Source organism: Ahaetulla prasina, chromosome 13 (assembly GCF_028640845.1).
Source record: "Ahaetulla prasina isolate Xishuangbanna chromosome 13, ASM2864084v1, whole genome shotgun sequence".
NCBI classification, from domain to species: domain Eukaryota; kingdom Metazoa; phylum Chordata; class Lepidosauria; order Squamata; family Colubridae; genus Ahaetulla; species Ahaetulla prasina.
Genome location: NC_080551.1, coordinates 13,437,906 through 13,465,788, shown reverse-complemented (window position 1 = coordinate 13,465,788; position 27,883 = coordinate 13,437,906). Strand labels below are relative to the sequence as shown.

The 27,883-nt window shown below is 44.6% G+C and overlaps 3 protein-coding genes across 3 annotated transcripts in view; 2 read left to right on the top strand and 1 right to left on the bottom strand.

Annotated features, from left to right (window-relative positions):
- The window catches only part of DET1 (DET1 partner of COP1 E3 ubiquitin ligase), a 47,457-nt gene extending 38,859 nt beyond the window's left edge, over positions 1-8,598 (top strand). The window contains exon 5 of the mRNA XM_058156013.1: positions 8,463-8,598. Coding sequence (XP_058011996.1) covers positions 8,463-8,499 — 37 coding nt within the window. The 3' untranslated portion in view covers positions 8,500-8,598. The remainder of the gene's footprint in view (positions 1-8,462) is intronic.
- Positions 4,549-19,115, bottom strand: MRPS11 (mitochondrial ribosomal protein S11). Its single transcript, XM_058156024.1, has 6 exons — positions 18,977-19,115; positions 17,470-17,583; positions 15,019-15,117; positions 12,167-12,296; positions 8,600-8,665; positions 4,549-5,852 (listed from the first exon to the last, which is right to left on the bottom strand). The coding sequence occupies exons 1-6, from the start codon at positions 19,027-19,029 to the stop codon at positions 5,745-5,747; spliced, it is 570 nt and encodes a 189-aa protein (XP_058012007.1). The 5' UTR covers positions 19,030-19,115; the 3' UTR covers positions 4,549-5,744.
- A 523-nt stretch (positions 19,116-19,638) lies between these two features.
- MRPL46 (mitochondrial ribosomal protein L46) lies at positions 19,639-27,406 on the top strand. Its single transcript, XM_058156247.1, has 4 exons — positions 19,639-19,860; positions 21,593-21,773; positions 24,014-24,187; positions 27,003-27,406. Exons 1-4 carry the CDS (start codon positions 19,666-19,668, stop codon positions 27,251-27,253), a joined length of 801 nt encoding a protein of 266 aa, XP_058012230.1. The 5' UTR covers positions 19,639-19,665; the 3' UTR covers positions 27,254-27,406.
- The last annotated feature ends 477 nt before the right edge of the window (positions 27,407-27,883 follow it).

Below are 27,883 nucleotides of genomic sequence, written 5' to 3'. Positions count from 1 at the left end.
AACCGGTTCGAATTCTAAAGAATTGGAAGGAAAAGGTGAAAAAAAAATTTTTTGGTGGGGGTGGGTGTTGGAGAAAGGAAATGAATCCTGCTTTATGACATAACGAAGCCAGGAAGGAGTTAAAAAAAAAAGAAGGAAGAGAAAGGCCCGTCTGGTTGCTATGGTGCCCTTTTCTTTTAAAGAGCAGAGTTGATTACAACATTAGAAACCAGGAGCCCCCCCCACTCATTCCCCGGCCCCTCCCAAAAGGGGAATAATGGATCAAAAGGGAGGGAAGGAGGTAGGGAGGCAGATGTTAACACACTCTTTTAGTTCTGACAGCTGGGCCAAAGGGAACAACGTACGCGTTGGCTGGCCTAATTCGCCAACCTTCTCAGCAGCCAAGTTTGACATCACTGTAGACCTCGGCAGGTTGGGAAGAGATAACGCTTGAGCTCCAGGCTGTTTATGTTTGACTTGCTCTCCCAGGTCACGGCTAGAAATTTGGGGATGTTCCAATGCAACCAAGAAGAGCAACCGAGATGATGAGGGGACTGGAGGCACAACGATACGATGAACGGTTGCAGGAACTGGGCACGGCTACTCTAGTGAAGAGATGGACCAGGGGGAGACGATGATTGCAGTCTTCCAATATTTGAGGGGCTGCCACAGAGAGGGGGGGGGGTGTCAAGCTATTTTCCAAAGCTCCCGAAGGCCAGACAAGGAATAATGGATGGAAACTGAACAAGGAGAGATTCAACTTAGAAATAAGGAGGAATTTTCTGACAGAAAGATCAACCAATGAAACAGAAGTTGCCTTTGGAAGTTTTGGGAGCTTCATCACTGGAAGCCTTCAAGAGACTAGACTGCCATCTGTCAAAAATGGTGTAGGGTCTGCTTGGGCGGGGGTGGGTGGGAGGGTTGGACTAGATGACTTATAAGCAGGGGTGAAATGCTCCCGGTTCGGACCGGATCATGCGATCTGGTAGCGATGGGGGGCAGGTAGTTCGGAGAACCGGTAGCAAAAATCCCTGGCTCCCCCCCAAGTGCCCATGCCTCGCTGTTCTTCTTCTCTGTCCCTGAAGCGCTCGGTGGTGATATAGCTGCAAACGGCCTTAAATGACTGCCGTGGCACTTCAAAGGGCCGCACTACAGCTGATGAGCGCTGTAGTATTTTTAAAGAAGGTAGACCGGGGCCTGTCAGTAAAAGGCAATTGGTAGACCGGGGCCTCTATTTTTAATAATAAATAATAATAATAATGTTTTAATTTGTATACCGCCCTTCTCCCGAAGGACTCAGGGCGGTGAACAGGCAAATAAAATACAAACAAAAACATACACCATAATTAAAACAACCCTTAAAAAACTGATTCAAATTTGCCAGAAAATTTAAAATAACATTACGCCCCATAAAATTACAAAATTTAAAACCCATCAAAGTTCAATTAAAATTAAAATTTAGAATTTAAAATCAGGCCAGTCACCTTTTAAAAGAAAATAGACCGATGCCTCCCAAGTTTTGTATACTTTATTATTTTTATGATTTATTATTATTGACCATGCCCATTCAGTCACCTGACCACCAAGCCACACCCACCAATTAAGCCACACCCACAGAACCGGTAGGGAAAATTTTTAGATTTTACCCGTTTACAAGGTCCCTCCCAACTCTGTTAATCTGTATCTGCTCCTTGTTGGATTTGCAGGAGAAAAGTCAGCAAGCTTAGCACCTTTCTGAAGCAGCGGAGTTACTAGCTTGGATCAGTTTTTTCAAGGGAAACCCAGCTCATGCACCTCACTTCTCTAGGGCTTGTTTAACCGGTGGCTTATTGGATGCTACAGTTGGTTGGGCTCACGTTCTCTGCATTAAATGGAAACAGGACAAGATCCCTTGTGGTAAGGCCACACTTGGAATCCTGCATCCAGTTTGGGTCGCCACGATGTAAAAAAGATGTGGAGTCTCTAGAAAGAGGGCAGAGAAGAGCAACCAAGATGATTAGGGGACTGGAGGCTAAAACATATGAAGAACGGTTGCAGGAACTGGGTATGTCTAGTTTAATGTGGCTGCGCGGGTAATAGAAGGGGCACCACGATGCTCCCATGTAACACCTTTCCTGCACAGCCTGCACTGGCTGCCGGTGGTCTTCCGGGTGCAATTCAAGGTGTTGGTTATCACCTTGAAAGCGCTCCATGGCATAGGACCGAGTTACTTACGGGACCGCCTACTGCCACCTACAGCCTCCCATCGGCCTGTGCGCTCCCATAGGGAGGGCCTCCTCAGGGTGCCGTCAGTCAAATAATGTCGACTGGCGGCCTACAGGGGGAGGGCATTCTCTGTGGGGGCTCCTGCCCTTTGGAATGAGCTGCCTCTGGGGCTGCGTCAACTCCCCGACCTCCGGACTTTTAAACGAGAGCTCAAGACTCTGTTATTTCATCGCATGGGGCTAGCCTAACAAAATTTTAATGGGAGTTTTTATAACAGTTTTATGCTAGTTTTAATTTTATTGGGCCAAATTTTAGAATTAGTTTTTTAATATGCTTTTAATTTTTGTCTATTTCTATGTTGTTTTAATTTGGCTGTAAACCGCCCTGAGTCCTTCGGGAGAAGGGCGGTATAAAAATTTAATAAATAAATAAATAATGAAAAGAAGGACTAAGGGGTGACATGATAGAAGTGTTCCAATATCTCAGGGGCTGCCACAAAGAAGAGGGAGTCAAGCTATTCTCCAAAGCACCTGAGGGCAGGACAAGAAGCAATGGGTGGAAATCAATCAAGGAGAGAACCATCCTAGAACTAAGGAGAAATTATCCTGAGTTAGAACAATTAATCAGTGGAACCACTTGCCTCCAGAAGTTGTGAATGCTCCAACACTGGAAGTTTTTAAGATGATGTTGGATAACCACTTGTCTAAAGTGGTGTAGGGTTTCCTGCCTAAGCAAGGGGTTGGACTAGATGATCTCCAAGCTCCCTTCCAGCTCTGTTATTCCATTCTACATAGGCCAGTTTACGACTGTGTGGTGCGAGTTGAACGATCATTACTTTTCTATAATGGCAGCAGGCAAAGAGATAATTCTTGGCAATCATGATGCCGACTTTTGCCAGCTCCCCACCGAGCATCCCAGGTGTATGTTGTGTGAACCTGGAATAAAAGAATCCTGCTTTCTTTCAAGTCACCCCATAGATGCTTCCATAGAATAATCCCCGATATGTTCCGAGTCATCAGCCATCTGTGGTTTCACCACCAATGGGGAGAAAACAAACAAACCCTGTCTCTGGAACACACACCACAGAGACATGAAAGCGGCCTTCTTGTATTACCATTTATGGTGGACATATCCATCTGCAAAAAATATTGGGCCAGAATCAGAAAACGCCTGGAAGAAATAACTAACCAACCAACCCGTAGACTGGAAACCAGAGACCTTTTTGCTGGGAATACTCAACAGGAAATATAGGAAAGAAATAAGGTATCTAATTCTACACATATTAATAGCCGCAAGAATATCTTAGGCACAGAACCGGAAAAACGAGAACATACCATCGGAGGAGGAAGTGATAAGGAAAATTCTGGACTGTCCCGAGATGGATAAATTAACAAAGGAGATTTTAAAAAAAAGGAAGATACGGAATGTTATATATAGTATGGAATAAATTGTAAAACTGGATAGAAATTAGAAATGGTAAAACGACGAAAAAGGGGGAAAGGTCACACACAAAAAAGAGGTAGTGCATGAAAGAAAATACATTGTTATAATGACAGGTATGATGGAATATATATATATAGAAATAAGGGATAATGGGACAAAAAGATAAGTATAATTAAAGAAAACGAGAGGGGAAAATGTAAATAATCGAGGATTACCGATACTAAGCTGATGTAAAGAAGGAGTATATGTTTTATGTTAGTGTTTGTTATGTCTTGTTGTTTTTTAAAAAATAAAAAAAGTATATTGAAAGGTTAAAAAAGAAAAGAAAAAAGAAAACAGCTTTCTTGCGATTGTAAGAAACTGCCTGAATAAATTGGCTAGCCACTAGGACAATGCTTACCAACCTTCTTTCGGAATTACCCAAACCAATAATTGGAAAGTCTTCTTGCAATTCAAGGACCAGTCATTAGGTCCCTTCCTTCAGGGCTGTCGTAATTTCATACCATCGCTGAACAAATTGGTCGTAACTGGAGAATTGTCTGTATTATAAAAAACGTTATCACTGAACGGTCTTGATTTGAAACAGCCAAGGGCCATCGGTAATTTTTTTTTAATTATTTTTTTAATTTACATTTATATCCCGCCCTTCTCCGAAGACTCAGGGCGGCTTACACTATGTTAGCAATAGTCTTCATCCTATTTGTATATTTATATACAAAGTCAACTTATTGCCCCCCCCAACAATCTGGGTCCTCATTTTACCTACCTTATAAAGGATGGAAGGCTGAGTCAACCTTGGACCTGGTGGGACTAGAACCTGCCGTAATTGCAGGCAGCTGTGTTTTAATAACAGGCTTCTTACAGCCTGAGCCACACCGCGGCCCTTTCCATGAATTTTCAACTTAAAGATTTGGGAGTATATTTTTAGTTCAGGTGACAATCTTTCAATGTCCCGTTTTGATTGGGTAATGGGTTCAATTTTTTTTTTACTCAAACAAAAAAGGTACTTTTGCCCGATTTTGAATAATTTACTGAGATTTGGGAAGCACGGAGTTATAAGGTCCAGAATCCAAGATATCCACCAAGGTCGGCTGACTTGACAACTCTTTTTCATACTTCCTATTGAACTGCCCTGGAGTCCCTACTTTTCCCTAACTGACTGGTAGAGAAATTCTAATAGAGATGAGATCTCTTTACTTGCTGATGAGGAATAAAATACCCAACTCACCCACCCCTGGCAAGTGGATCTTCGTAAGAGACATGGAATTGGATCCCAATTAGCACAATGGGGAGTTCTGTAGATGGTGGAAAGGAGTTTCCAGTTGACCTGTTTTTGCAACTGGAAAAAGACATGCTCATCGCAACCAGTCTGGATTTGGTTGAAAATGATGGTTAAAAAAAACAAACAAAAAACAATTCCATCCATAACGTTAGAAGAGGAAAGCAGCCCCAAACAAAAATGTACCATATTTTTCGGAGTATAAGATGCACCTTTTCCACCCCAAAAAAAGAGGGTGAAAATCTGGATGCGTCTTGTACTCTGTAGCCCTGCCCAGCTTCTCAAATGGAGGTTTCAGAGACTGAAAAAAGCATCAGAAACGAAGCTTCAGAAACGAAGCCCCCAAACAGAGCTTCAGAGGCTTTTTTTCTGAAGCTGTTTCAGAGGCAGAAAAAAGTTTTTTCTGAAAGTTTCAGAGGCAGAAAAAAAAAGCAAAAAAGAAAAGCAATGCACAGCGCTCACAACCAAGGAACCTGTTGCTAAAATTGACCTCTGGGAACAGCTGATTGGGGGTATTCCGGAAGGCCGATTCACCAGCCAATCAGCTTTTTTTCTTATTTTCCTCCCCAAAAACTAAGGTGTGTCTTATACTCCGGTGCGTCTTATACTTGGAAAAATACGGTAATTCAAAGGGCCCCTCTGAGATAGAGCCAACTTTGCTTTAATAGTCACACTTTATAAACATAGTCTCTGGGTTGCCTTCCTGCGCGCAAACCCCAAGCCTGTCTCTGCTCTGAAAGTTGCAGAAAGATGGAACAGCTGCCTGAAGATGGCTGCATAAACTTATTTGAGATCCAGGCACAACCCTCTTCTCTTTCTCTCTCCCGCTCCACGCCTCTCACAGCCTTCGTGCTTTTCGAGGACGGCAGCCGTTGTGCGGTACTGGCGTGTTGTCTGTGATGGAGATCACCTCCAGCCCCCCTAAGGTTAAGCCTTGGATGGCTGCCTGAAAGAGAAACAAAGAGATCAACATGGTGCTCATGGAACACTAAGTCACGGTCTGCTGGAAGCACAATTTCTAGGATAAACCTGAACGACTTGAGTTTGGATAACCTGCAAAGCCCTAAATCTTGCTTTTCTCAGATACAATATTAGCCTAGCTTCACCATCTCTATGATAGCTTTGTGAACTGTGAGATGATAGTTCAAGATTTCCAAACCAGAGAGAGAGAGAGAGAGATGGGGGGGGGGGGGAGAGCGCTTTTTAGAACTTGCTGCTGTTTTTGCCAAGAATGAGGGGTTCCAGAGAGTTTCAGCATCTCCTGTTGGGTTCCTGAGATATCCAGCATCTTACTTTTTAAAAGGTAAAGGTTCCCCTCACACATATGTGCTAGTTGTTCCCGACTCTAGGGGGCGGTGCTCATCTCCGTTTCAAAGCCGAAGAGCCAGCACTGTCCGAAGACGTCTCCGGGGTCATGTGGCCGGCATGACTAAATGCCAAAGGCGCACAGAATGCTGTTCCCTTCCCACCAAAAGTGGTCACTATTTTTCCACTTGCATTTTTACATGCTTTCGAACTGCTAAGTTGGCAGAAGCTGGGACAAGTAACGGGAGCTCACCCCGTTATGCGGCACTAGGGACCCCAAGGAACAATTTAGAAATCAAAGGCGGCTACCTTATATTTAGGAAACAATTGGTTAATCTAGTTTAGCATTATCTGCTTTAGATTCAAAAAGCTGCTACTGCTGGAGGTATACATGCTACAGCTAGGGCGTTGTCAAAATTTTCCAATTTCAATTTCCGAACATTAGGGGTGCTCAAAAGTTGTGCTCAATGCCTTGGGGATTGTTTAAAGATATTTTGGTTACTTTAATATAATTTAGATAGAATGGAATTCTTTATCGGCCAAGTGTGATTGGACAGACAAGGAATTTGTCTTCGCTGCATAAGCTCTCAGTGTACATAAAAAATACATTCATCATGAAACATAAGATAAAACACTTAGTGATAGTCATAGTAAACAAGCAATCAAAATCATACTAGGAAGCTAAATAAAACAATATAAATCATAAAGATACAAGCCACAAGGTTATCGTCGTAAGTGGGAGGAGATAGGTAATAGGAAGGATGAGAAGAATAATAGTAATAGACCCTTAGTAAATAGTTTGACAGGGTTGTGGAAATTAGTTGTTTAGCAGAATGATGGCATGAGGGAAAAACTGTCCTTGTGGGTAGTTGTTCTGGTGTGCTTAGTAAGCTAACTACATAAATTTATTTATTTCTTTTTCTTTCTTTCTTTCTTTCTTTCTTTCTTTCTTTTGCTTTCTTTCTTTTCTTTTTCTTTCCTTTCTTTCTCTCTCTCTCTCTCTCTCTCTCTCTAGACATCTTATCATAAGCTAACTACATAAATATTGTCTGTCTGTCTGTCTATCTACATAAACATCATAAATAAGCTAACTACATACAGGATGTGCTTGATAAGCTAACTACATAAATATTTCTTTCTTTCTTTCTTTCTTTCTCTCTCTCTCTCTCTCTCTCTCAGCATCTTATCATAAGCTAACTACATAAATATTGTCTATGTCTGTCTATCTACATAAACATCTTATCATAAATAAGCTAACTACATACAAGATGTGCTCGGTAAGCTCACTACATAAAAATCGTAACTTTTTAACAACTGGTGTGTGTTTCATTTGAACTGCTAAGCCCCTCAGCAGCTCCAGAAACTTGTCTTACATTAACGAGAGTTTCTCCCAGGGATTACGTTGCCACTGCAGAGAGCAGTTGTATAAACCGGGAGGAAAAAAGATGTCGCTGCTTTAAGCAGTTGCAGACAAACGCTCTACGAGCAGCCCCCCCCCGCCCCCCCATGAGCTTTTCGCCATCCCAGCCAAGGTGTTGCCAAGCCAGATTATCTCCAGCAGCCATCTCCAACTTGGACAGTTTCCCTGGATGAGTTGGGATGTTGGTTTCCCAGTGGCCACTGCCAGCGTGAGGAATGCCAAGTTGTTGACAAAGTATTGGGCTTCTGGTCAAACAACCACTGCAGGACAGCAGATTGTGGAAGGCCGTTTGAAATCGAGAACAAGCTTCCGGCGCTTGCAATTGTTGATTTTCTCAGCTTCATTGTTGTTAGTTGCGAAGTCACGTTTGACCCATGGACAACGTTCTCCCAGGCCTTCCTGTCCTCTACCATCCTCTGGAGTCCATTTAAACTCATGCCTACTGCTTCAGTGACTCCATCCAGCCACCTCGTTCTCTTTCGTCCCCTTTTTCTTTTGCCCTCCATCTTTCCCAGCATGAGGCTCTTCTCCAGTGAGTCCTTCCGTCTCATTAGGTGGCCCAAAGTATTTGAGTTTCCTCTTCAGGATCTGGCCTTCTAAAGAGCAGTCAGGGTTGATCTCCTCTAGGACTGATCGGTTGGATCGCCTTGCAGTCCAAGGGACTCGCAGGAGTCTTCTCCAGCACCAGAATTCAAAGGCCTCAGTTCTTTGGCGCTCAGCCTTTCTTATGGTCCAACCTTCACAGCCATACATTGCAACTGGGAAAACCATAGCCTTGACGGTACACACTTTTGTTGGCAGGTTGATGTCTCTGCTTACTTTGTTTTTCAGCTTATTTTGCACGATACGGCCGATCCCATTTAAGTGACATCACTCCATCACCGTGGCCCTTGAAAAATGCAGGAGTTCAGCTAATAAAGGCTCCCTCTCACCTGAAGAATGACTACAAAGAAACAGGAAGCGCTTACCAGCCGCCCGGGTCCCAGGCCTTTCACCACAACTCGTACATGATGCACGCCCTTTTTCGCTGCTTTCTGGACAGGGAGAGAGAGAGGGGGGGGGGAAAGAAACATGTTATGCAATGAACCAAAGAGTATAATGACCGCTACTCCGACGTTCAACCTAGATCCTATTTGCCCTTTCCTCTGAACAGGAGCTTCTACTCGGTGGGACAAAGACCGCTATTTTCTTTTGAACAAAAGGCATTATTGATTTTAACGGTGTTTTCTTTGTTGCGAGCTGCTCGGAGTCAGACGGCATCCGAGTTTAATAAACTATCTGTTCCCAGCAAGGTAAAATCACAGCTGCCAGTTCTTTAGCTGGTATTGGCCTCCATTGTTCTGACTTAGGCTTCCTGAGACAGTACAAAGCACACAATTAGTTCCCAAAACCCTGTTTTTATTTCAACGGCTGTGAATTCTGTTCATTCCCAGCCTATGATGAGTCACAAATTGTTTGTAAAGAGTCTGACAGAAGTCTGCCACAGTCCTTCGGGATAAGGCTGATAAGCCCCCATCTTTATCTCCCTTGACACGCTGCCAAGACCCAATTGGCAATTAGCTTTGCAAGGCCACACGGAGCACAGAGTCAAAACGGAGCTTCAGAATTTAAACCGACCAGCACGAACAAAGTTGCTTCCTGCAACGACTCGCGTGCCTTTGCTGCTCCTTTATGTCTTAATGGGAGGGGCCAGTCATCTCCAAGCCTTACTCCTGAGTCGCCCCTTTTGTCTTAACTGTTCTTGCCTTCTGGCAGCTCTGTGAATATGTGCATCGGGAACAGGCTCCCCGTTGTTCTGCCTCGCTGACGTCAGATTCTGGAGGCTCCGGAGTCCGCACATAACTCCCAGATGGCCCTGGCCCCATTTCTGTCTCCGACACAGAGCCCTCGTCCTAGCCTTCCCCAGACTCCAGGACTGGCCCATGTTCCTCCCCAACCTCTTCACTGTCTGACTCTGCCGCCAGCTCTGCAGGCTGTCGGCAGACCACAACATCCATAGGCATCAAAGACTTTTTTTTTTTTGGGTATGGTACCCAATGTGCCGATATCACCAGAGCTGGTTTCCTCCATAATCCTTCCATTTGGATATTCAGATCTTGATACTTTTGTGATCTGTTTATCATCATCAGCACCATAATCCTGGCTTCAATGGAACTGCTCATTTTTTCTCCTAGACCAACTTGTGGTACAGGAACACAGGGCGGGGGGCGGGGGGGGGGAAGTTAACAGTGATGGAAAGTGCTTTGCAGAAATTTAGGAGTTCTGTCCTATATACCGTGTTTCCCCGAAAATATTTAAACGCATGTGCAGCTGGTCACCGCCATTTCCTCTGGTTAGGGTTAGGAGACAGAGCTGGAAATCAGGAAAGATGGCAAGAAGAGCCCCGTCTTGCTCCACGTACCCCAAAATAATAAGACCTCCCCGAAAATAAGGCCAAGCGCTTATTTCGGGATTCAAAAAATGATAAGACAGGGTCTTGTTTTCGGGGAAACACGGTAAATAGGAAGGCTGGAATCTTTTTCTGATTTGGGGCAGAGCAAAAATCACTTTTTTCCAGCAGCACCTCCCACAAAATAGGTTGGCTATTCACTTCTAGACTTCCAGTCAAAGCTGATTATCTTGGCTGAAATGCTGGGTGCTGAAGTCCTGCATGTCCAGAGCTTTGGTGAAGGCTGCTATTTGCCGTCATTTTCCAAGGCCAGAAAACACACACAAATTAAAAGTACTTATGAAAGTCATTTACATTCAACTCACCAGGGAAGAAATGGCTTGCTTGCCAGTACACAAGAATCTTGCTACATTTAGAACGGGAAAATTAAAACGCTCAGCTGGAAACCTTCCATATCTGCTATGCCATAGCTCTTTTAAATGTTTCCTACATCCAAAATGATTAATGGGAATTTCCAGAGAAGCCTGACAATGGTTACAGTAAGTCTGTTGGGCTAAGACTGCCATCTAGTGGTTTTTTAAAGACCCTCCGTCTGGGCCCAAGGAGTCCTTGATTTGCTATTATTTTCTTTTCCCTGATACCTTATAAAATACAAGATTGTATTTTAGAAATACTGTTCCGTTTTGCATTGATCTGACTACATAGGCTAGTCCTCAATGAACGAATGCTTCATTTCAGTGATCGTTCAAACTTAACCACAGTGCTGAAAAAAAAAATCACTTTACAACTTAATGGTTTGCCATTACAACCAGTGTGCATTGTCCTGGGCATGACCTGTTTTCTTCTTCTTCTTCTCTTTCCCCCCCACTCCTTGCAGAGATGGGAGAGAAAAGGATTGCAAGAGAGTAAACATACACACAATGGAGAATTCACCGGGTGGTTTGTATAGTGGGCACATTGTGGCTGCTGGCACCAATGCATTCCAAAGGGCAGGGGAGTCATTAGTAAGCTAAGAAAAGCAGATGTGAAACTGACTAGTTTTGTCAATTTTGAGCAGGAAAGTAGTTCTTAAAAATGAAACTCCCTGACCCAATTTAAACAAAGACTAACTTAGTATAAACAACCTACCCATACCTCTGAAAATTCTTTTGGAAGGTGGTTTGGCTTAGGGCATATGTGAACCTAGCCATTGTGGATTAGCAGTGTGGATCAGCCAGGCTAGAATATTTGACTTCCTCTCCAAAGTACAGTTTTAACCCTTTCTTCATCTGCTCCCTTTTTTTTGAGGAAAGACCAGAAACTGTGTAGCAGTTACTTCTTAAGAAGGAGCAATTTGGTTCATCTGGAGCAAGTTTCTTTGCAAATGGATTTTCCACTGCTTAAAGGTAAAGGTAAAGGTTCCCCTCGCACATAGGTGCTAGTCGTTCCCGACTCTAAGGGGCAGTGCTCATCTCAGTTTCAAAGCTGAAGAGCCAGCGCTGTCCAAAGACGTCTCCGTGGTCATGTGGCCGGCATGACTCAACGCCAAAGGCGCACGGAACACTTGTTACCTTCCCACCAAAAGTGGTCCCTCTTTTTCTACTTGCATTTTTTACCTGCTTTCGAACTGCTAGGTCGGCAGAACAAGTCACGGGAGCTCACCCCGTTACGCAGCACTAGGGATTTGAACCGCTGAACTGCCGAACTTTCAATCGACAAGCTCAGCGTCTTAGCCACTGAGCCACCGGCGTCCTTTATGCCCACTGCTTAGTACGGGTTAAAAGATGCAATAAATATAGGATGAATAAGATTCTGTCCTTTTACTGCATAAAACCAAAAACTACGCAAATCCTTCAGATTCTAGAGTTTATATATATAAAACCAAGCAGTCCCTGATCTTGGTCTCGGTTCATTTATAATCGTTCGTTTGTGATCATTCTCTGACCATCTTATCTATGCAGAAGCAATCGGATTTTAGAACCCCAAAACAATGATTCAAAGGGGTACCTCAAACAGCAAGGAAATATTAGGGATTATAACAGTAAGAATTCCTTGGAAGTTAAATAAGAGTTGCCGATTTAAGAACTTTGATTTCAGCCAGTTCCGGTCAGCCTGATAAATCTTTGCCCATTTCAACTTAGGGAAAAGGTTAGTTCTAAGAACTTACGCTTCCTGCTGCAATTCCAGTTGTCTGTGCTGCAAGAGCCGTTGATTTCTTCGCATTCTTGAACCCCATGTAGCCACAGGTTAGTAGGACCAGAGGGACTTTCTCAGCTGTGAAAACCTGGATGTGAGTGCTACAGGTGTCGTGGGATGATAGGAACAACATTTTGTTAGAAATCCATCCTATTTTGGGATTCTCTGCAAATCTGTCTGAAAAAAACCCCCCAACTCCTAGTAGTTTAACTCAGCTCTTGCGTTCTCATTCTCCCATGGGGAGATAGCAAGTGGGTGAACTAGGATGCAAAAAATAAATAGAATCACTGCAGGTTTGAGACACATTGCTTGTCCCAAAAAGGGATTAAAAATAGGATAATTCTTCCCAACTGGCTGCCCTCCAGATGTGCTCAGACAGCAATTTTTAGCAGCTCCAGTCAGTAAGTTTGCTGAGCTCCAGTTTCAATGTCTTTGATAGGTACCAGGTTGGAAACAGGTTGTTTTAGACATTTAAACATTTAAAGGTAAAGGTTCCCCTCACACATATGTGCTAGTCGTTCCCAACTCTAGGGGGCGGGGCTCATCTTCGTTTCAAAGCCGAAGAGCCAGCGCTGTCCGAAGATGTCTCTGTGGTCATGTGGCCGGCATGACTCAACGCCAAAGGCGCACGGAACGCTGTTCCCTTCCCACCAAAGGTGGTCCCTATTTTTCTACTTGCATTTTTTAAGAGCTTTCGAACTGCTAGGTTGGCAGAAGCTGGGACAAGTAGTGGGAGCTCACCCCGTTACACGGCTCTAGGGACTCGAACTGCTATACTGCCGACCTTTTGATCAACAAGCTTAGCGTCTGAGCCACCGTGTGCCCCCCCCTTTTTTTAAGCATTTGGAAGGATGCAATTAATCCTCAAAAGTTGTGCGGGGAGATGAATGTGCGGCCACCGAGACTCTTTCTCAGTCACTTTCAGACTTTTTCTTGAGAATTATTACTGAAAATTACTCAAATTAGTGCCCGCCATTCTAAGACAGGAAATAACATGAAGACTGTAGCATTATGTCAGGCTTACCAGGTGGAGCAGAGAGAAAACACAATCGGATCAGTTGTACTTTAAAGATAATTAATGCATCATAATTAATATACCTCACACGTCTGAAAGCACACATCTCCTGTCATCTCCTTTACAGCCCAGGAAAGTAGGGAGGGTCATTTCTGAGATTCTCACCCTGTCCACTATTCAGCTGCAGAAAATGCTGTCTCATATCTGAGCGTTCCCTAGGCCCGTGATGGCATGCAGCTCACTCTCTGATGGCATGTGAGCCGTCGCCCCAGTTCAGCTCTGCTGTGCATGCACGCGCCTCCTGCTGACTAGCTGGTCTTCAGGTATCTATGGGTGCATGCATGGGGGCGTATGCACATACACAGGGCGTGCGCATGTGAAGAGGGCTGGGCGCAGGGGTGTAGGTTGTGCAGGGGGCCGTGCATGCATGGGGGGATGTGCATGCGCGGGGCCACACATGCATTGCATTTTGGGGGTTCGAGCACGCATGCACGCATTCTCTCGCACGCATGCATGCTTTGGGCCCTCTGTCCTGAAAAGCTTAGCCATCACTGGCCTAGGCAGTATCTCTCCCCCAAGGTCTTTCCCACATACATCCCGTACAAGTTCTACAAGAGCTTTAACCTAGGTTACAAAACAGCCCCGATCGAGAAACAAACAAAAATCCAGCCCCATTTTAAACTTCAACCTTAAGCGCTACTCAAACTCCCAAAGCAAATTTAATGGTAAACTTTGTTACCAAAAGTTCCCCGACTCTAATAAGCCTCTTGATAGTTGGGTTGTCTTTAGCCAACCTGGTATGAAAATAAATTATCATCATCATCATTTACATGCAATTACTTTGTATGCACTGTGAATTATGGGAGGGTTTAGACCAGGCAAAGACAGAAGCAAAGAACTGGAGACTAGACTGCTCTGTTGGAAGGGAAAGAAGCAGGTGTCCCCTGCAAGATGTTGTCCGTCCATCCATCCATCCATCCTCTATATTTGTTAAAAATTTATTAGCCGCCTATCTAACTATAAGGCAACTTTGGGTGGCATCATGTAGTATCACTGTATATATAGCACTTCACTATAAGATGCGGTGGCTTAGTGGGGAAGAGACACTGAGCTTGTCGGCAGTTTGGCGGTTTGAATCCCTAGTGCCGCGTAACGGAGTGAGCTCCCATTACTTGTCCCAGCTTCGGCCAACCTAGCAATTCGAAAGCACGTAAAAAAAAAAAAATGCAAGTAGAAAAATAGGGACCACCTTTGGTGGGAAGGTAACAGCGTTCCGTGTGCCTCTGGTGTTTAGTCATGCCAGCCACATGACCACGGAGACGTCTTTGGACAGCGCTGGCTCTTCGGCTTTGAAATGAAGATGAGCACCGCCCCCTAGAGTTGAGAATGACTAGCACGTATGTGCAAGGGGAACCTTTACCTTTTATAAACATGGCTTGCATTATGCAAGCTAGCCGTTTGCTGGATTTCTTAGCTCTTGAAAGAAACTTAGGTTACTAAGGACCTGTGCCCCTGAATCACCACCCACAAAACCTGTAGCATTAGATAATTAAAAGAGCCATGGTGGCACAGTGGTTAGAATGCAGTATTGCAGGCTAATTCTGCCGACTGCTAGCAGCTCGATCCTAACCGGCTCAAAGGTGAGTCACCTCCTTCTGAGCTCTGTAAAATGAGGACCCAGATTATTGGAGGCAATAAGGTGACATTGTAAACTGCCCAAAGAATACTGTAAAGCTCTGTGGAGCTCTATATAAATCTTCTAAGTGCTATTGCTAACTGTTCTGCATGAAGAACCTCCAATCGCTTACTTATTGTAGGTAGCTTTGATATGAACTATTGGGATTTCTTCAAACTTCTTTCCATCCCACCGTAAGGAGCTTTCTTCTCCCGGCACTGGAGGAAAATAGCTGAAAAAAAGAAGAGAGAAGGTAGCCACACCAGCCAGTACAAGGCAGCCGCCCCCATCCCCAATATTCAAGAGGTGCAAGGATTATTTTATCAGATTATCAATGGGCATATTTGTTCAAAGATGAGTGGTGCGGTGGCCTAGAGGTAGAGCTCTCGTCTTACAATCAGGAGGCTGCAAATTCGATCCTAGGTAGAGGCAGATATTTGTCTCTCTGGGCACAATGAGAATATGTCTGCTGAACAAAACTCCACATTGGCGACCGGAAGGGCATCCGGCCAGTAAACATTCAGCTCCATTCAGTTTCCCAGACTCCACCCCACAAGGGATTATGTGGTCATTAAAAGATGATGATAATATTTGTTCAAAGATGCTCACACAATAGGATTGTACCCATATTCAATTTCCCCCTCTAGAATCTGCATTTCGCCTGCACTGGATCACACTAAGCCATAACCCATCCAGATAGATAGATAGATAGATAGATAGATAGATATAGATAGATATATAGCTCTATGTGTGTGTGTGCATGCGTGTGTGTGCGTGCGTGTGTGTTCCAGCATAATTCTGGAACGCCTCAAGCAATTTCTACCAAACGTGGTACACAGATGACTCTGGAAAAAAATACTGTGGGGGTAAGACACCCCTAACACCCCTCAGGGTGTGTGTTCTGTTAAGATACAGCCTGATGTGCTTTAAAATGGCTTCTACTATACTGCCTTAAAATGGCTTCTACTGTACAGCAAAGTGGAGTTGCCATGATAACGGCTTCAGAGTACTCCACAAGGGGGCTCCCTCTGATAAGGGGGAAAATCCAACATTAGAAATTACGTTTGGTCCAGACATTTTTAACAAGGCTTTGATTATTCTTGAGGGCAAACGTATGGCCGTGATCAATAAAACATTACTGCAACTCGGCCTGCCTGCACCACTACGAGACCGACATGACATACTTCACACAGATTACATACGAGAAAAGAACTACAATGTCGAACAGCTTAGTGCATATATCGCGGACAAGAAGCCATTCTAAACCAAGATCAGAAAAAAGCATAACAAATGATCATGGATCAGCTAGCAAAACAGCAAGGTGATATCATTTTACTTGATGCTTCTTGGGACACAGGGAGAACATTTTTAACTAATTTCATTCTCACCGAAATCAGGGCTCAGGGTGAAGTTGCTCTTCCTGTCTAATACAGGATTGGGATCAATAAATACCCGGGCAACGCCGGGTTATCAGCTACTTGTTCATAAACTCAAAGCCAGTTAGTTTCACACAATACGGTAAGCCAACATCAAATAAAGAGCCTTATAGTGCAATGCAATGTATACTCAGTTTATATAATGACATCTAAAGCCAACTAGAAGCAGTCTCTTATTCTGGCACAAAGTGTTCAGGAGGAAGAGAATGATTTTTAAAAAAAGAAATGTTGGAATTGGAGGACCTCTTCCCTCTCCTGAATTTCAACTGACAACCTTTTGATACAGCTCTCGTCCAAACTCAAACCATTAAAAATATAAATCAATAAGCCCTCAAGGCTTTTAGAAACCCGGTGAAAACCCGGCTGTTCCATTAAGCTGATGGGTTGGATTGTTTTGACTGCCTCTTGGGTCATGTGATTGGGCTTTTCATTTGATGTTGCTCACATTTTTTATTTGTGATGTTTGGAACACGCTCTAGTAGTTCCTTTTAAATACTTTGTAGAGTTTTAGTCCCAATTAAAAGTTGGGAGTTGTATATTGATCGGCCTAAAAGCTCTGAAAATAAACAGGTGATCGCTAGGGGCAAAAATTATAAATTATAATTTGATGATGGCAAAAATCATAAGTAAATTTCTGAAAAATTAAATGTTTTCAAAACTTGGAAAAAACCAAATATTACGAGTTCCGTTTCTGCACTGGCAAAATTCCTTAAAGCACTCCTAACTCCCAACTTCACAAACTTTCCAATGCTTGATATAATCCGATGCAAACATGACAATTTTTTTCTGCTTGTTTCTTCCCTGGACATTTTTGATGGTAAAAATAAAATAAATCTTGCAAAAATGCAAGAAAACAATGAGACAAACTAATGTCTTGTTAAAGGATTCCTTAGAATGCAACTTTTGAGAGATGTGTACTGGTTTGAAGTCCCAAAGGTGCTTTTTCAGGAGGTAACTGGACTTCCTTGTTTTTTTCTTTGAAGTGTTACGTGTCACAATTTGTGTCTTTCCTTGCCCCCCTCCAAAATACCGGTAGGTGAAATACTCTTATTCACAAAATGCCTGATCACCACTGCAGTTACGCACACTGTAATTTTTCCTAGAAATAAACAGCTACCTGCATCCCAGAAAGTGCAGCATTAACTCACCTGAAGTTCTTTGACTTTGTGGAATCTAGCTCTTTGTCTGTTGCTAGGTCCGGGTTTTCCAGGACCGTTTGAAATCTTTGGATGCCTGTCTGTATAGTCCGAGAAAAGTTGACACTGGAGCAGTTTCAAAGAAGGAAAAGCAAGAGATCAGAATTTAAGAACAGCACATTGAGGAACGAGTGCAGAATTCCTAGGAACTGCCAGGGCTGGCCCATGGCTTCCAACTGCCGAGAGGATAAATTTACAACATTTGACCTTCCAGATGTGGCACCTGCATACCCAAGCTCCCTGGGCAGTGTCAATGGATGTACCTCCACGATTTCCTCTTTCAGGTAGAACTAACCTTGGTGTCCACACAATTAAGGTTTCCACACTAAAACCATGAAAGTTAAAACTATTTCGTTAAGCCCAATTAAACATTTTATCAACCCGTCCAATAAAACAAACCACAGGAAAAGGAATAAGAAGCCGGCCACATATATTGATATCCTGTCAAATACCTTTTCTAATGCTTTTGCGTGGGGGCAACCTTGTACAGGTATCCTGCGTGAGCATGGGGTTGGACTAAATGACCTCCAAGATCCCTTCCAACTCTGTTACTGTTATGTCTTTTTTTTCTCTGGCTGATGCCTGGTGTGATTTCTCAATTTCCCTTCTTTCGAGGCAGCAAATGGGAATCCGAAGCTCCATCCCCACCAGCCAGCTCTTGCAGGCTTTGCAACTGGCCTGGGATTACAGAACCCATGATTCCCAGGAAGCATGGAGATTGCAGTCAAAGAGTAGTAGCAGACCCTTGCCTGTGAAAGGCTTCCTGGAAGTTTCCCCCCAACCCCCAAAGCAGTCCTCGCCCCAGCCATAAAAGGGTGGGATTAAGAAGATCCTAAAATCTTTAACCTTTAAATCTTTAAGATCCTAAAATCTTCAACCAAAAACTGTCTACTATTGACCTCACCCCTTTCCTAAGAGGACCATAAGGGGCGTGCATAAGCGCACAAACTTGCCTACCGTTCCTGTCCTATTGTTTTTCTTTTCTTCCTCCTATATACATATATGCTTATACCTCCTTATATTTACCCATATATGTGTTTATATATTATATAATCTTTTTGTATGATACCTACATATATTTTTATGGCAAAATAAATAAAATAAAATAAAATAAATAAATAAATAAATAAATAAGACCGTTTGCCCTGGAAGGAGGGGGGCAGGATGATGGGAACTGTAGTTCTCCAACTCCTTTGCAACACACTTGGGACAAGGCAATGCAAAATGCATGCAATGCAACGTGCCGATCGATCATCCTCGTTGAAGTGGTCCGGGACCCTCAATCAATCTAAGATCACCGGTGCATGGAGGTTAAAGAGCAGGAGGTATGGGGGGAGGCAGAAATGCAGCAGGAAGGCTGGACCTGTTGGATTTCTGCCTTCCTCCGCTGAAAAGCGGGTAACCCGACCCTTGCAGCCTTAGAAGTCGTCCCGACCACCCCACCTTCTTCCCACCTTACCCCGAGCCGCCCCCCAAGAGCCCCCGCCGGGCGATCGCCAGCGCAGCGAGCATGGCTTTTTTTCCTTCCGCTCCGCTGTCCGGGACTCCGAGGATTCCAAGGGAAAAGGGGCGGAGTTTCCACCGCCCGGTCAAATCTCGCGATGCGTGAAAGAAAAAAAAACATGGCGGCGCCCAGCCGCAGAACTGGGCGAGCCTTCAATGGCCGCGCCCTTCGCTTGGAAGCGTCCGTACAGGCAGGCGCTTCGGGCCTGGTTCCCCTTCGCTTCTCTTGACAAGTGAAGCGGGACGGAGGGGAAGTTTAGCCAGATTTAGAGACCCAGAGAAGCGTTGTATGGTCTGGGTCTTTTTTTTTTTTTTAAAAAAGTTGTGTTCCCGAGCATGAAACGTCTTTATTCATCGCCTGTGGAGATTCTCAGTCCTCCAGGTCAGGGGTCTCCAACCGTGCCACTTTAAGACTTGTGGACTTCAACTCCCAGAGTTCCTCAGCCAGCAAAGCTTTAAGACTTGTGGGCAAAGCTGGCTGAGGAACTCTGGGAGTTGAAGTCCACAAGTCTTAAAGTTGCCAAGTTGAGAAACGACAGCCTGGTCCGAAGCAACGCCCTTCCGAAGTTTTACCGGAAGCGGAAGTCACGTTCCAGGCGGAAGCGGGTGGGCCGCCGCGTTGCATTGTGGGCTTTTGGTGGTAAAATGGCTCCCTTCGGCCGGGCTCTGCTCTCCATCCGCACTTGGAGCCGTTTTTGCGCCGGCCGGAGGGCGCTTTCCGACGGTCCCAACGCTGCGTCGGGATGGAAACTCTACGGGGCGCTTTGCCTGCAGCGGAGGCCGCTCCTCGCCCAGCTCCCGAGTCCGGAGGAGGAAGAAATGGCCGAGCTGACGCAGCAGGTGGGGGGGGCCCGCAGGGGCTGGAGCTGCGCGCTGCCCGGGGTGGAGGGCAACTGCGAAGCTTTCTTTGAGTCGAGGCCTTTGGTGGGGGGCGGGGGCGGGGGAAGACCCGCTTTGTTCGGGTAACTGGGCCGTCCCTGCCCGTCCAGCAGCCGTTGTGGTGGTGGGGGGGTGTCTCAGCCCTAGATGGGAAGGATGGAGCCCAGTGATGAGGCTTTGGGGTCCTCCTCTGGCTATCTGGACCAATGGTGGGATCCAGTTTTTTTAACTACCGGTTCTGTGGGCGTGGCTTGGTGGCGTGGCTTGGTGGGGGTGGCAGAAGGATACTGTAAAATCTCCATTCCCACCCCACTCCAGGGAAGGTTACTGCAAAATCTCCATTCCCACTCCGCTCCAGGGGAAGGATATTGCAAAATATCTGTTTCCATCCCACTCTGGGGCCAGCCAGAGGTGGTATTTTCCGGTTTTCCAGACTACTCAAAATTTCCTCTACCGGTTCTCCAGAATTGATCAGAACTTGCTGGATTTTACCTCTGATCTGGACCCACCGGCAGGTCCTTGCAGCCTCAAGCAAGGGTTCAGTTTTGGATTTCTTTGTGTCTTCAAGGCAGGCCTGGCCACCAGGGAGAAATCTCTGCAGTCGTCTTGCTGAGATTTCAGAAGGGGTTTGCCATTGCCTTCTTGTTAAGGCCGAGAGAAAGGGACTGGCTTAGAATTCAAAATAACTTTATTGTCATTTAGCAATAGCACTTAGATGTATATACCGCTTTACAGTGCTTTATAGCCCTCTCTAAGCGGTTTACAGAGTCAGCCTATTGCCCCCAATAATCTGGGTCCTCATTTTACCCACCTCAAAAGGATGGAAGGATGAGTCAACCTTGAGCCTGGTGTCACCTTGAATGTACACTAATCGGCACATATTAAAATGCAATTTCATTGCATGCACCACTCAAAGGGTCACCACCTCCAATATACACTACATAAAGCATGACAAAATAAATAAGTACAAAATTATGCATATATCCAAATATATGACACAGAGAAACAACACAGTCTAGTTCAGATCTATACATATACATGGCGAGAAAAATGAATCTTGAGAGTTTACCAAACGGAAGGCACAGGGGACAAAGCTGATACAGAATCAAGGTCAAGGTCACCCAGCTAGATCCAGGCCTAAATGAGGATTACAACTCTTTTATTCCTCCATAATTTTTAAAAGTGGAAAGGGGCCGTGAGAGCAAAAGGTTTAAGAAGCACTGATCTAAGCTACAGTAGTATTGTCAACATTATTTTCCTAAAACTTTCCATAACTGGAAAGTACAATAATGCCTGTAAAGGACTTTCTAAACTCTTTGATAGAGTGACCAGTGGGACTTAAAATACGAAAGCATGAGAATTACTGCTGTGGAGAATTTCAAACTAGATGGACCAATGGCCTATGATTATTGCTGAGCCATACTTTATTTAATTGGGATTTACTGAACTAGGATCTCATGACAGGCTGTACTGTAACTGAATGACTGATTTTGGATTGACCCAGGTTTGTAAATATTACTCTAGGCAATCTCCAAACTTGACAACTTTAAGACTTGTGGACTTCAACTCCCAGAGTTCCTCAGCCAGCAAAGTCCACAAGTCTTAAAGGTTCCAAGTTTGGAACCCCTGCTCTAAGGTGTGTGTGTACAAGCAAGTTGGTTTCTACAGCTTGGCAACTTGTTTTTCTTTTCAGATAGAGGTAGAGAAAAGCTTGTATTCAGACCATGAACTCAGATGTTTTGCAGAGGATGAGTTTCTGCGTCAAAGGAGTAAAGAAAAATACGATATTCCTGAGAAGATTGTCCTGGTCCAAGATATTGAAGATGCCTGGGAACAGAAATTTCAGAAGTTCAAGCCTGCCCCACGGATAACAGGTTCAAATCCACGTTTTTCCCCCACTAACTTTGTTGAATATGTTTGGTTATAGCTGAATTCAGCTGAATTCTATTGAATTGGGAGAACTACATGCTTGAGAAGACCATTGAGAGAGAAATCAGCATTTTTCAAGTCAGGTGGAGAAGACTACAAACTATTATTATTATTTTTTATCATTTCAGAGTGCAGCATTTCACATGAACTTAAATTACAGAAAGGCAAATTCTGGTTTAAGAATTGTGTAAGAAGCTTCTTGGGTGGTCTGAAAGCAAACTAGTTACAAAGAAAGGTGGCGGTTTCTTTCTTTTTATGTGAACGTGTCAGTAATGCTTTACTCTCAGTTCCTTGATTGAACACAGAGGCCTCATCCCATAATATTTCTTTGCTTTTACAATGCTTGGGAAAGCAGGACACAGGCAGTGTGCGGAAAAGAGAGTGACTTTCAGTAAACCCTTAATTGGGAGGCAGGTGGGGGTGAGAGAAGAGAAACGGTATCTAGTCCAAAGCAGAACTGAGTATATACAGGAAAAGGAAAGACCTCATGATTTTCAAAGAATATTGGAAAAATATACACATTTCATTTCATTTCATTTATTAAATTTCTATACCGCCCTTCTCCCGAAGGACTCAGGGCGGTTCACAGCCAACGTAAAACAGAATTCATACAATATACATAGATAAATTAAAAACACTGTAAAAATCTGATTAAATTTTGGCTAACAATTAAAATTAAGTTATTAAAATCAAATAATAAAACCCCAGTTAAAACACAACACATTAGGCTAGCCCTGCGCGATGAAACAAGAGAGTCTTGAGCTCGCGTCGGAAGGTCCGGAGGTTAGGGAGTGATCGTAACCCCGGAGGAAGCTCATTCCAGAGGGTAGGAGCCCCCACAGAGAAAGCTGTCCCCCTGGGGGTCGCCAGCCGACATTGTACATATACATGTACATATATCATCAGAAAAAACGATTTATGATTCATTCTGCAAAACCTAAATACCAAAATCTGGTCAGGATGCATACATTCTTGCTTCAGGTTTCACATGGGAAGAAGTCATTTCATTTTTCACTTATGTGGAAGATTGGCAGTGCGGTGGCTCACTGATTAAAATTCTGAGCTCGTTGGTTCTAAAGTCAGCAGCCTGGGTTTGGGACCTGAGCGCCACATGATGGGTTGAGCTCCCATCCTCGCTCCAGCTCCTGTCCACCTAGCAGTTCAAAAGCATGCAAATGCGAGTAGATAAATAGATACCACTTCGGTGGGAAGGTAACTCCACTCTGTGAGGTCATGCTGGTCACATGACTGTGGAAAGGTCTTTGGACAATGCTGGCTCAATGGTCTTGAAATTGAGATGAGCACTGCCCCCTATAGTCAGCAACGACTAGCGGAGTAAAATCCGCATTGGGACTCCTGTGGAAGATCACGTGATTAATTCCATCCAAAGTCGATCAGTTTCAAATGAACTTTGTTACACTAGATCAGTTAGTCACAAGCTACCAACTTTAAGGATGCTTAATATTAATAGGATGAAAAAAATATGCATGGCAATTAACTGCAGTGTGTGGTTTTAGAAGTTCACATGTTTAAATATTAAATATCTTCAGAAGAATCTCTTTCCCTTACCTCCAGTAAGCACAATCAGGTACTGGCTGTCCTTTCTGATTTGAAAGAATGAACTTGTGTATAATTTTTCTGCTTTTTCCCCTAGAGGCATTTCCCACTTAACATAGGCAACCCGCTAAGTGGTTGTCTCCAGCTCCTGTAAAGCATATGTCTGGTTGATTCTCCAGGCCAGCTAAAGCCAAACTGCTTTTACTGTTTCAGCTGTCAGGAATAGGTATGATTAAACCTGGCTGAATCTAGGTAATGGCCAAATTGAACTGAAGGAGAGACTACCTGTAATTTTGTGCTGCTTAAAAGATGGCTGATTTTACGATGCTGCTGTGCCTTAGAGGTGGCTTTTGTCAAGAGCTTTGCAAAATCAAAACCGATTTTAAGCCAAGTCACTGGATGGAAATTGTGTATTGCATTTATCTGCATTACTGTTTTCTAAAGAATAATAGAGTATAGATGCTGTTTGCTATCACCAGAAATAGGGAAGAATTGGGCAGTCAGTTCAGTTTGCAAATTACATCTCGTCTTCTTGGTGGCAGGTTCTCTTGGTCATTTGTTCTTAGCGTAGCCTCTTTGGGTTGTTGAGTAGCTGAATACTTCTAATGCTAAATTTCTTTCTGAGCAGAAGCTGACCAAAAGAATGATCGGACCTCTTTGAACAGGAAGTTGGACCAGAATTTGCTGCTTTTGGTTAAGGAGAAATTGGGAGATGAAGATATATGGCTGTTGCCACAGACAGAATGGCAACAAGGAGAGACATTGCGAAACACAGTAGAACGGGTCTTGGTTACCCTTCCAGGTCGGTGACATATTTATATTCCTTAAAATTTCTCCACTTTCCCTTCTCTTTCTTTATGTACTTTCAGTTTCCTTTGTTGTGTGTATTTTTCAGTTGTAATCTTTTTGGGGACAGAGAGCTGTCCTTTTTAAAGTATCTTGTGTATAGTGCTGAACAATAATACATTTGTGTTTGTGGCTTGCTGCTTTCGAGGCAATAAATTTCATTCTTGCAGTTTGTGACTGTGTTTCCCCGAAAATACGACGTGTCCTGAAAATAAGGCCATGCTTGATTTTTGGGGTGGACATAAATATACGCCCTCCCCTGAAAATAAGCCCTAGTGAAGGGGTGGGTGTGGGCAGCACAGGAGGCAGCCCTCCCCATCCCCGGTCAGCTAATGGATGCTAAGCCCCTTAATCATGACCCACGGATTAGCTGAGCTGATCGGGAGCTGCCTCTCTGTTCTATCTCTCCCCAGTGTTCTTGGTGCTCGCCCACCTCCCATCCATCCATCCCCCTTGCCTGCAAACTCCCGCCCCATTCGCAAGTCATGTAGCGCCCACCCAGCGAACAACCTCCCAGCTGACTGGGCAGAGCGCTACTCACTGACTGAGCGGTAAGAGGCCGGTTGGTCCAGCTGCCTGCTGCCGAGTCTTCCAGGAGCCGGGACAGAGAGTCTTCTGGCAGCGGCCACTCTGGGAATGCACTTTCCACTCTGTGGTTCCAGCTCCATGAGGGGCTGTGGCTCCCTTTGCCCTTTGCTGCCTCTCTGCCCAGGCTGCTAGAAGACACGGCAGCAGGTGGCTGGCCCGACCGGCTTCTTCTCCGCTTCCAGCAGCTTCCAGCCAGGGTTTATGTCTTGTGGCCCGCCCCTCCCCACCCCGCCCCATCCCCCGCCTCACCTGCCACTCCCAAATTGTGCCCCACCACGAGACACGCATCTTACCGGAGACCAGCAGCTCTGGCACGTCTCTCGGCCGGTCTGTGCAGGGAAACACCTTGCACGGGAAAGAAAAACTTTTCGCGAGTTCAAGAAGTTGTTAATTTCTCGCACTTGTGAAACGTTTACTTTACTATGCAAGGTGTTTCCCTGCACAGACCGGCCGAGAGACGCAACGGAGCTGACAGTCTCCAGTAAGACCTCTGGGCCTAAGGGCCTCTGGTGGCTCAGCAGACTAAGTCTGTCTGTTATTAACACAGCTGTCTGCAATTACTGCAAGTTCAAGTCCCACCAGGCCCAAGGTTGACTCAGCCTTCCATCCTTTATAAGGTAGGTAAAATGAGGACCCAGTTTGTTGGGGGCAATAAGTTGACTTTGTATATAATTATACAAATGGATGAAGACTATTGCTTAACACAATGTAAGCCGCCCTGAGTCTTCGGAGAAGGGCGGGATATAAATTTAAAAAAAAAAAAAGACGCGCGTCTCGCAGCCCACCCTGCCCCATCCCCCACCCATTCTGCCACTCCCAAATTGTGCCCCACCACAAGACACGCATCTTACTGGCAGCTCCGTCGCATCTCCCGGCCAGTCTTTGCAGGGAAACACCTTGCACAGTAAAGAAAAATTTCTCACGAGTGCGAGCAATTAACAATTGCAACTGCACTTCAATTGCAGTGTAAGCATAGTTAAATAGCAGTAGCTCCTAGATTTATAAACCGCTCCCTAGTGCTTTACAGCACCCTCTAAGTCTGTGATGGCGAACCTATGGCACGTGTGCCAGAGGTGGCATGCAGAGCCCTCTCTCTGGACATGCGAGCCGTCGCCCCAGTTTAGCTTCGCTGTGCATATGCACGCACCTCCCGTCAGCCAGTTGGCCTTCGGGTCTCTGCCGCGCATATGTGGGGGGGCAGAGCACCTGTAGGGAGCCATATGCGCATGCGTGGGGGGCGCGAGCGCTTTGCATTTTGGGAGTTCGGGTGTACGTACGTGCATTTGCAGGCACGGGTGTGAGCTTTGGGCACTCAGTCCAGAAAAAGAAGGCCATCACTGCTCTAAGTGGTTTACCGAGTCGGCATGATTGAGAATCTCCATGGTCAATATTAAAACGCATGTTGGAATTGCAGGAAAGCCCTTTAATTTTAAAAATTAAATAAATAATTTAAATTATAGAAAGCTAAATGAGTAAAATGGCAAAAAAGAAATAGAAACCCAGATAAGGCCAGAGTAAATGGAAAAGGGGGATGGGGGGGGGGAAGAAAGAAGATTATAAATATAAATGTACAATTATGAAATGATAGATTGGGTAAAATGGAAAAGAAATTGAAAAGAAAGTATATATTATTACAGAATCGGAGATGCTCGGATACCAAATAAGGGAAATATTATACAACAAAGAAGACAGAAAGAAGAGAGGAATAGAGGCTAAGATAGAGGAGGAGAGGGAGAGAGAGAAATGGAAGAAAGGGGAAGGAGAGGAAGATAAGATAGGGGACAAGAGCAGGAGAGAAGGTAAGAAAGGAGGAAAAGAGGGGAGGAGTGGGGGAGAGGAAGGGGAAGGAGGAAGGAGAGGAGTAGGAAGAAAATAGAAGAGAAGAGGAGGGAGGGAGGGGAAAAATAAGGTTTGTTGTGAAATGAAGGAAAAGAAAGGGTAGAAGAGCAACCTCGAATGTAATTAAAATGTTTTATCTTTGTGCTTTCTTTAGAAAAAAATCTGTATGATTATTTATGGACAAGATAATGTACATTTACAATATGTCTATAAGAAAAAATAAACTTTTTTATAAAAAGAAAAAAGTGGGGGACGTTTGGGCTGGGGACAGAGATGAAATTATTGTTTGCTGTTATCATTTTGCTGCCTTTTTCTTTTTCTTTCCATCCTCTGAACCTCCCAAGGAATCCGGACGCAGGCCAAGTTCCTAGGAAATGCGCCCTGTGGCTTTTACAAGTTCAAGTTCCCCAAGGCCATCCGCACCGAGGCCAACACCGGAGGAAAAGTGTTCTTCTTCAAAGCCTTCTTGGAAGGCAGCCCCCAGCTTTCATCCAAGGAGAAAGCGGACTACTTATGGGTCAGCAAAGGGGAGTTGGGGGACTACTTGAAACCTGCCTATCATTCTCAGGTTTCTCAGTTCTTAGTGGATGTCTGAATCCCAGAACTATGTTTCTCTATTCTGTCACCATCGGTGTGGAAAGTAAGAGGAGGGACTTCACTTGGATGGTGGAGATGGCACCATGTGTCCTTGGCGTAGAAGCTTTCTTGGGTCCAGGATAAGGATAATAAAAAAAATTCTAAATAAGCACGCCAAGAAACGGTGATATCTATGTTTAAGCTGCCTGGTGTTTTCATTTCCTCACTTGTGTAAACCAGGGGTCCCCAACCTTGGCAACTTTAAGCCCTCCAGGCTTGAAGTTGCCAAGATTTGAGACTCCTGGTGTAAACTGCCCAAGGAGCGTAGTGGGTAACACTGCAGACTAAGGCTGGGCTAACGAAAATCCATCCTCTGGGCTAGGCTACCTGTCTGATGTCTGCTCCTATGTACGACTTGAGTGAAGCAGCTTCATTGTTACTGTGACATCAGCTTTTCCTAGGGGGCTGTAAGGGAAAAAAGAAACCCAAGTAAGAGGGCCCGCAAAACATGCTGCCGTGAGTCAAAGAGGATATGCAATGCCACGAGGCAGGTGGATTGGAATAATCAAAGCAGATGGAGAGATGAAATGGGCAGCGTGCCCTCTTCCTCCATAATTCGCTGGATTTAATAGTAGGCCACCTGTTTTCA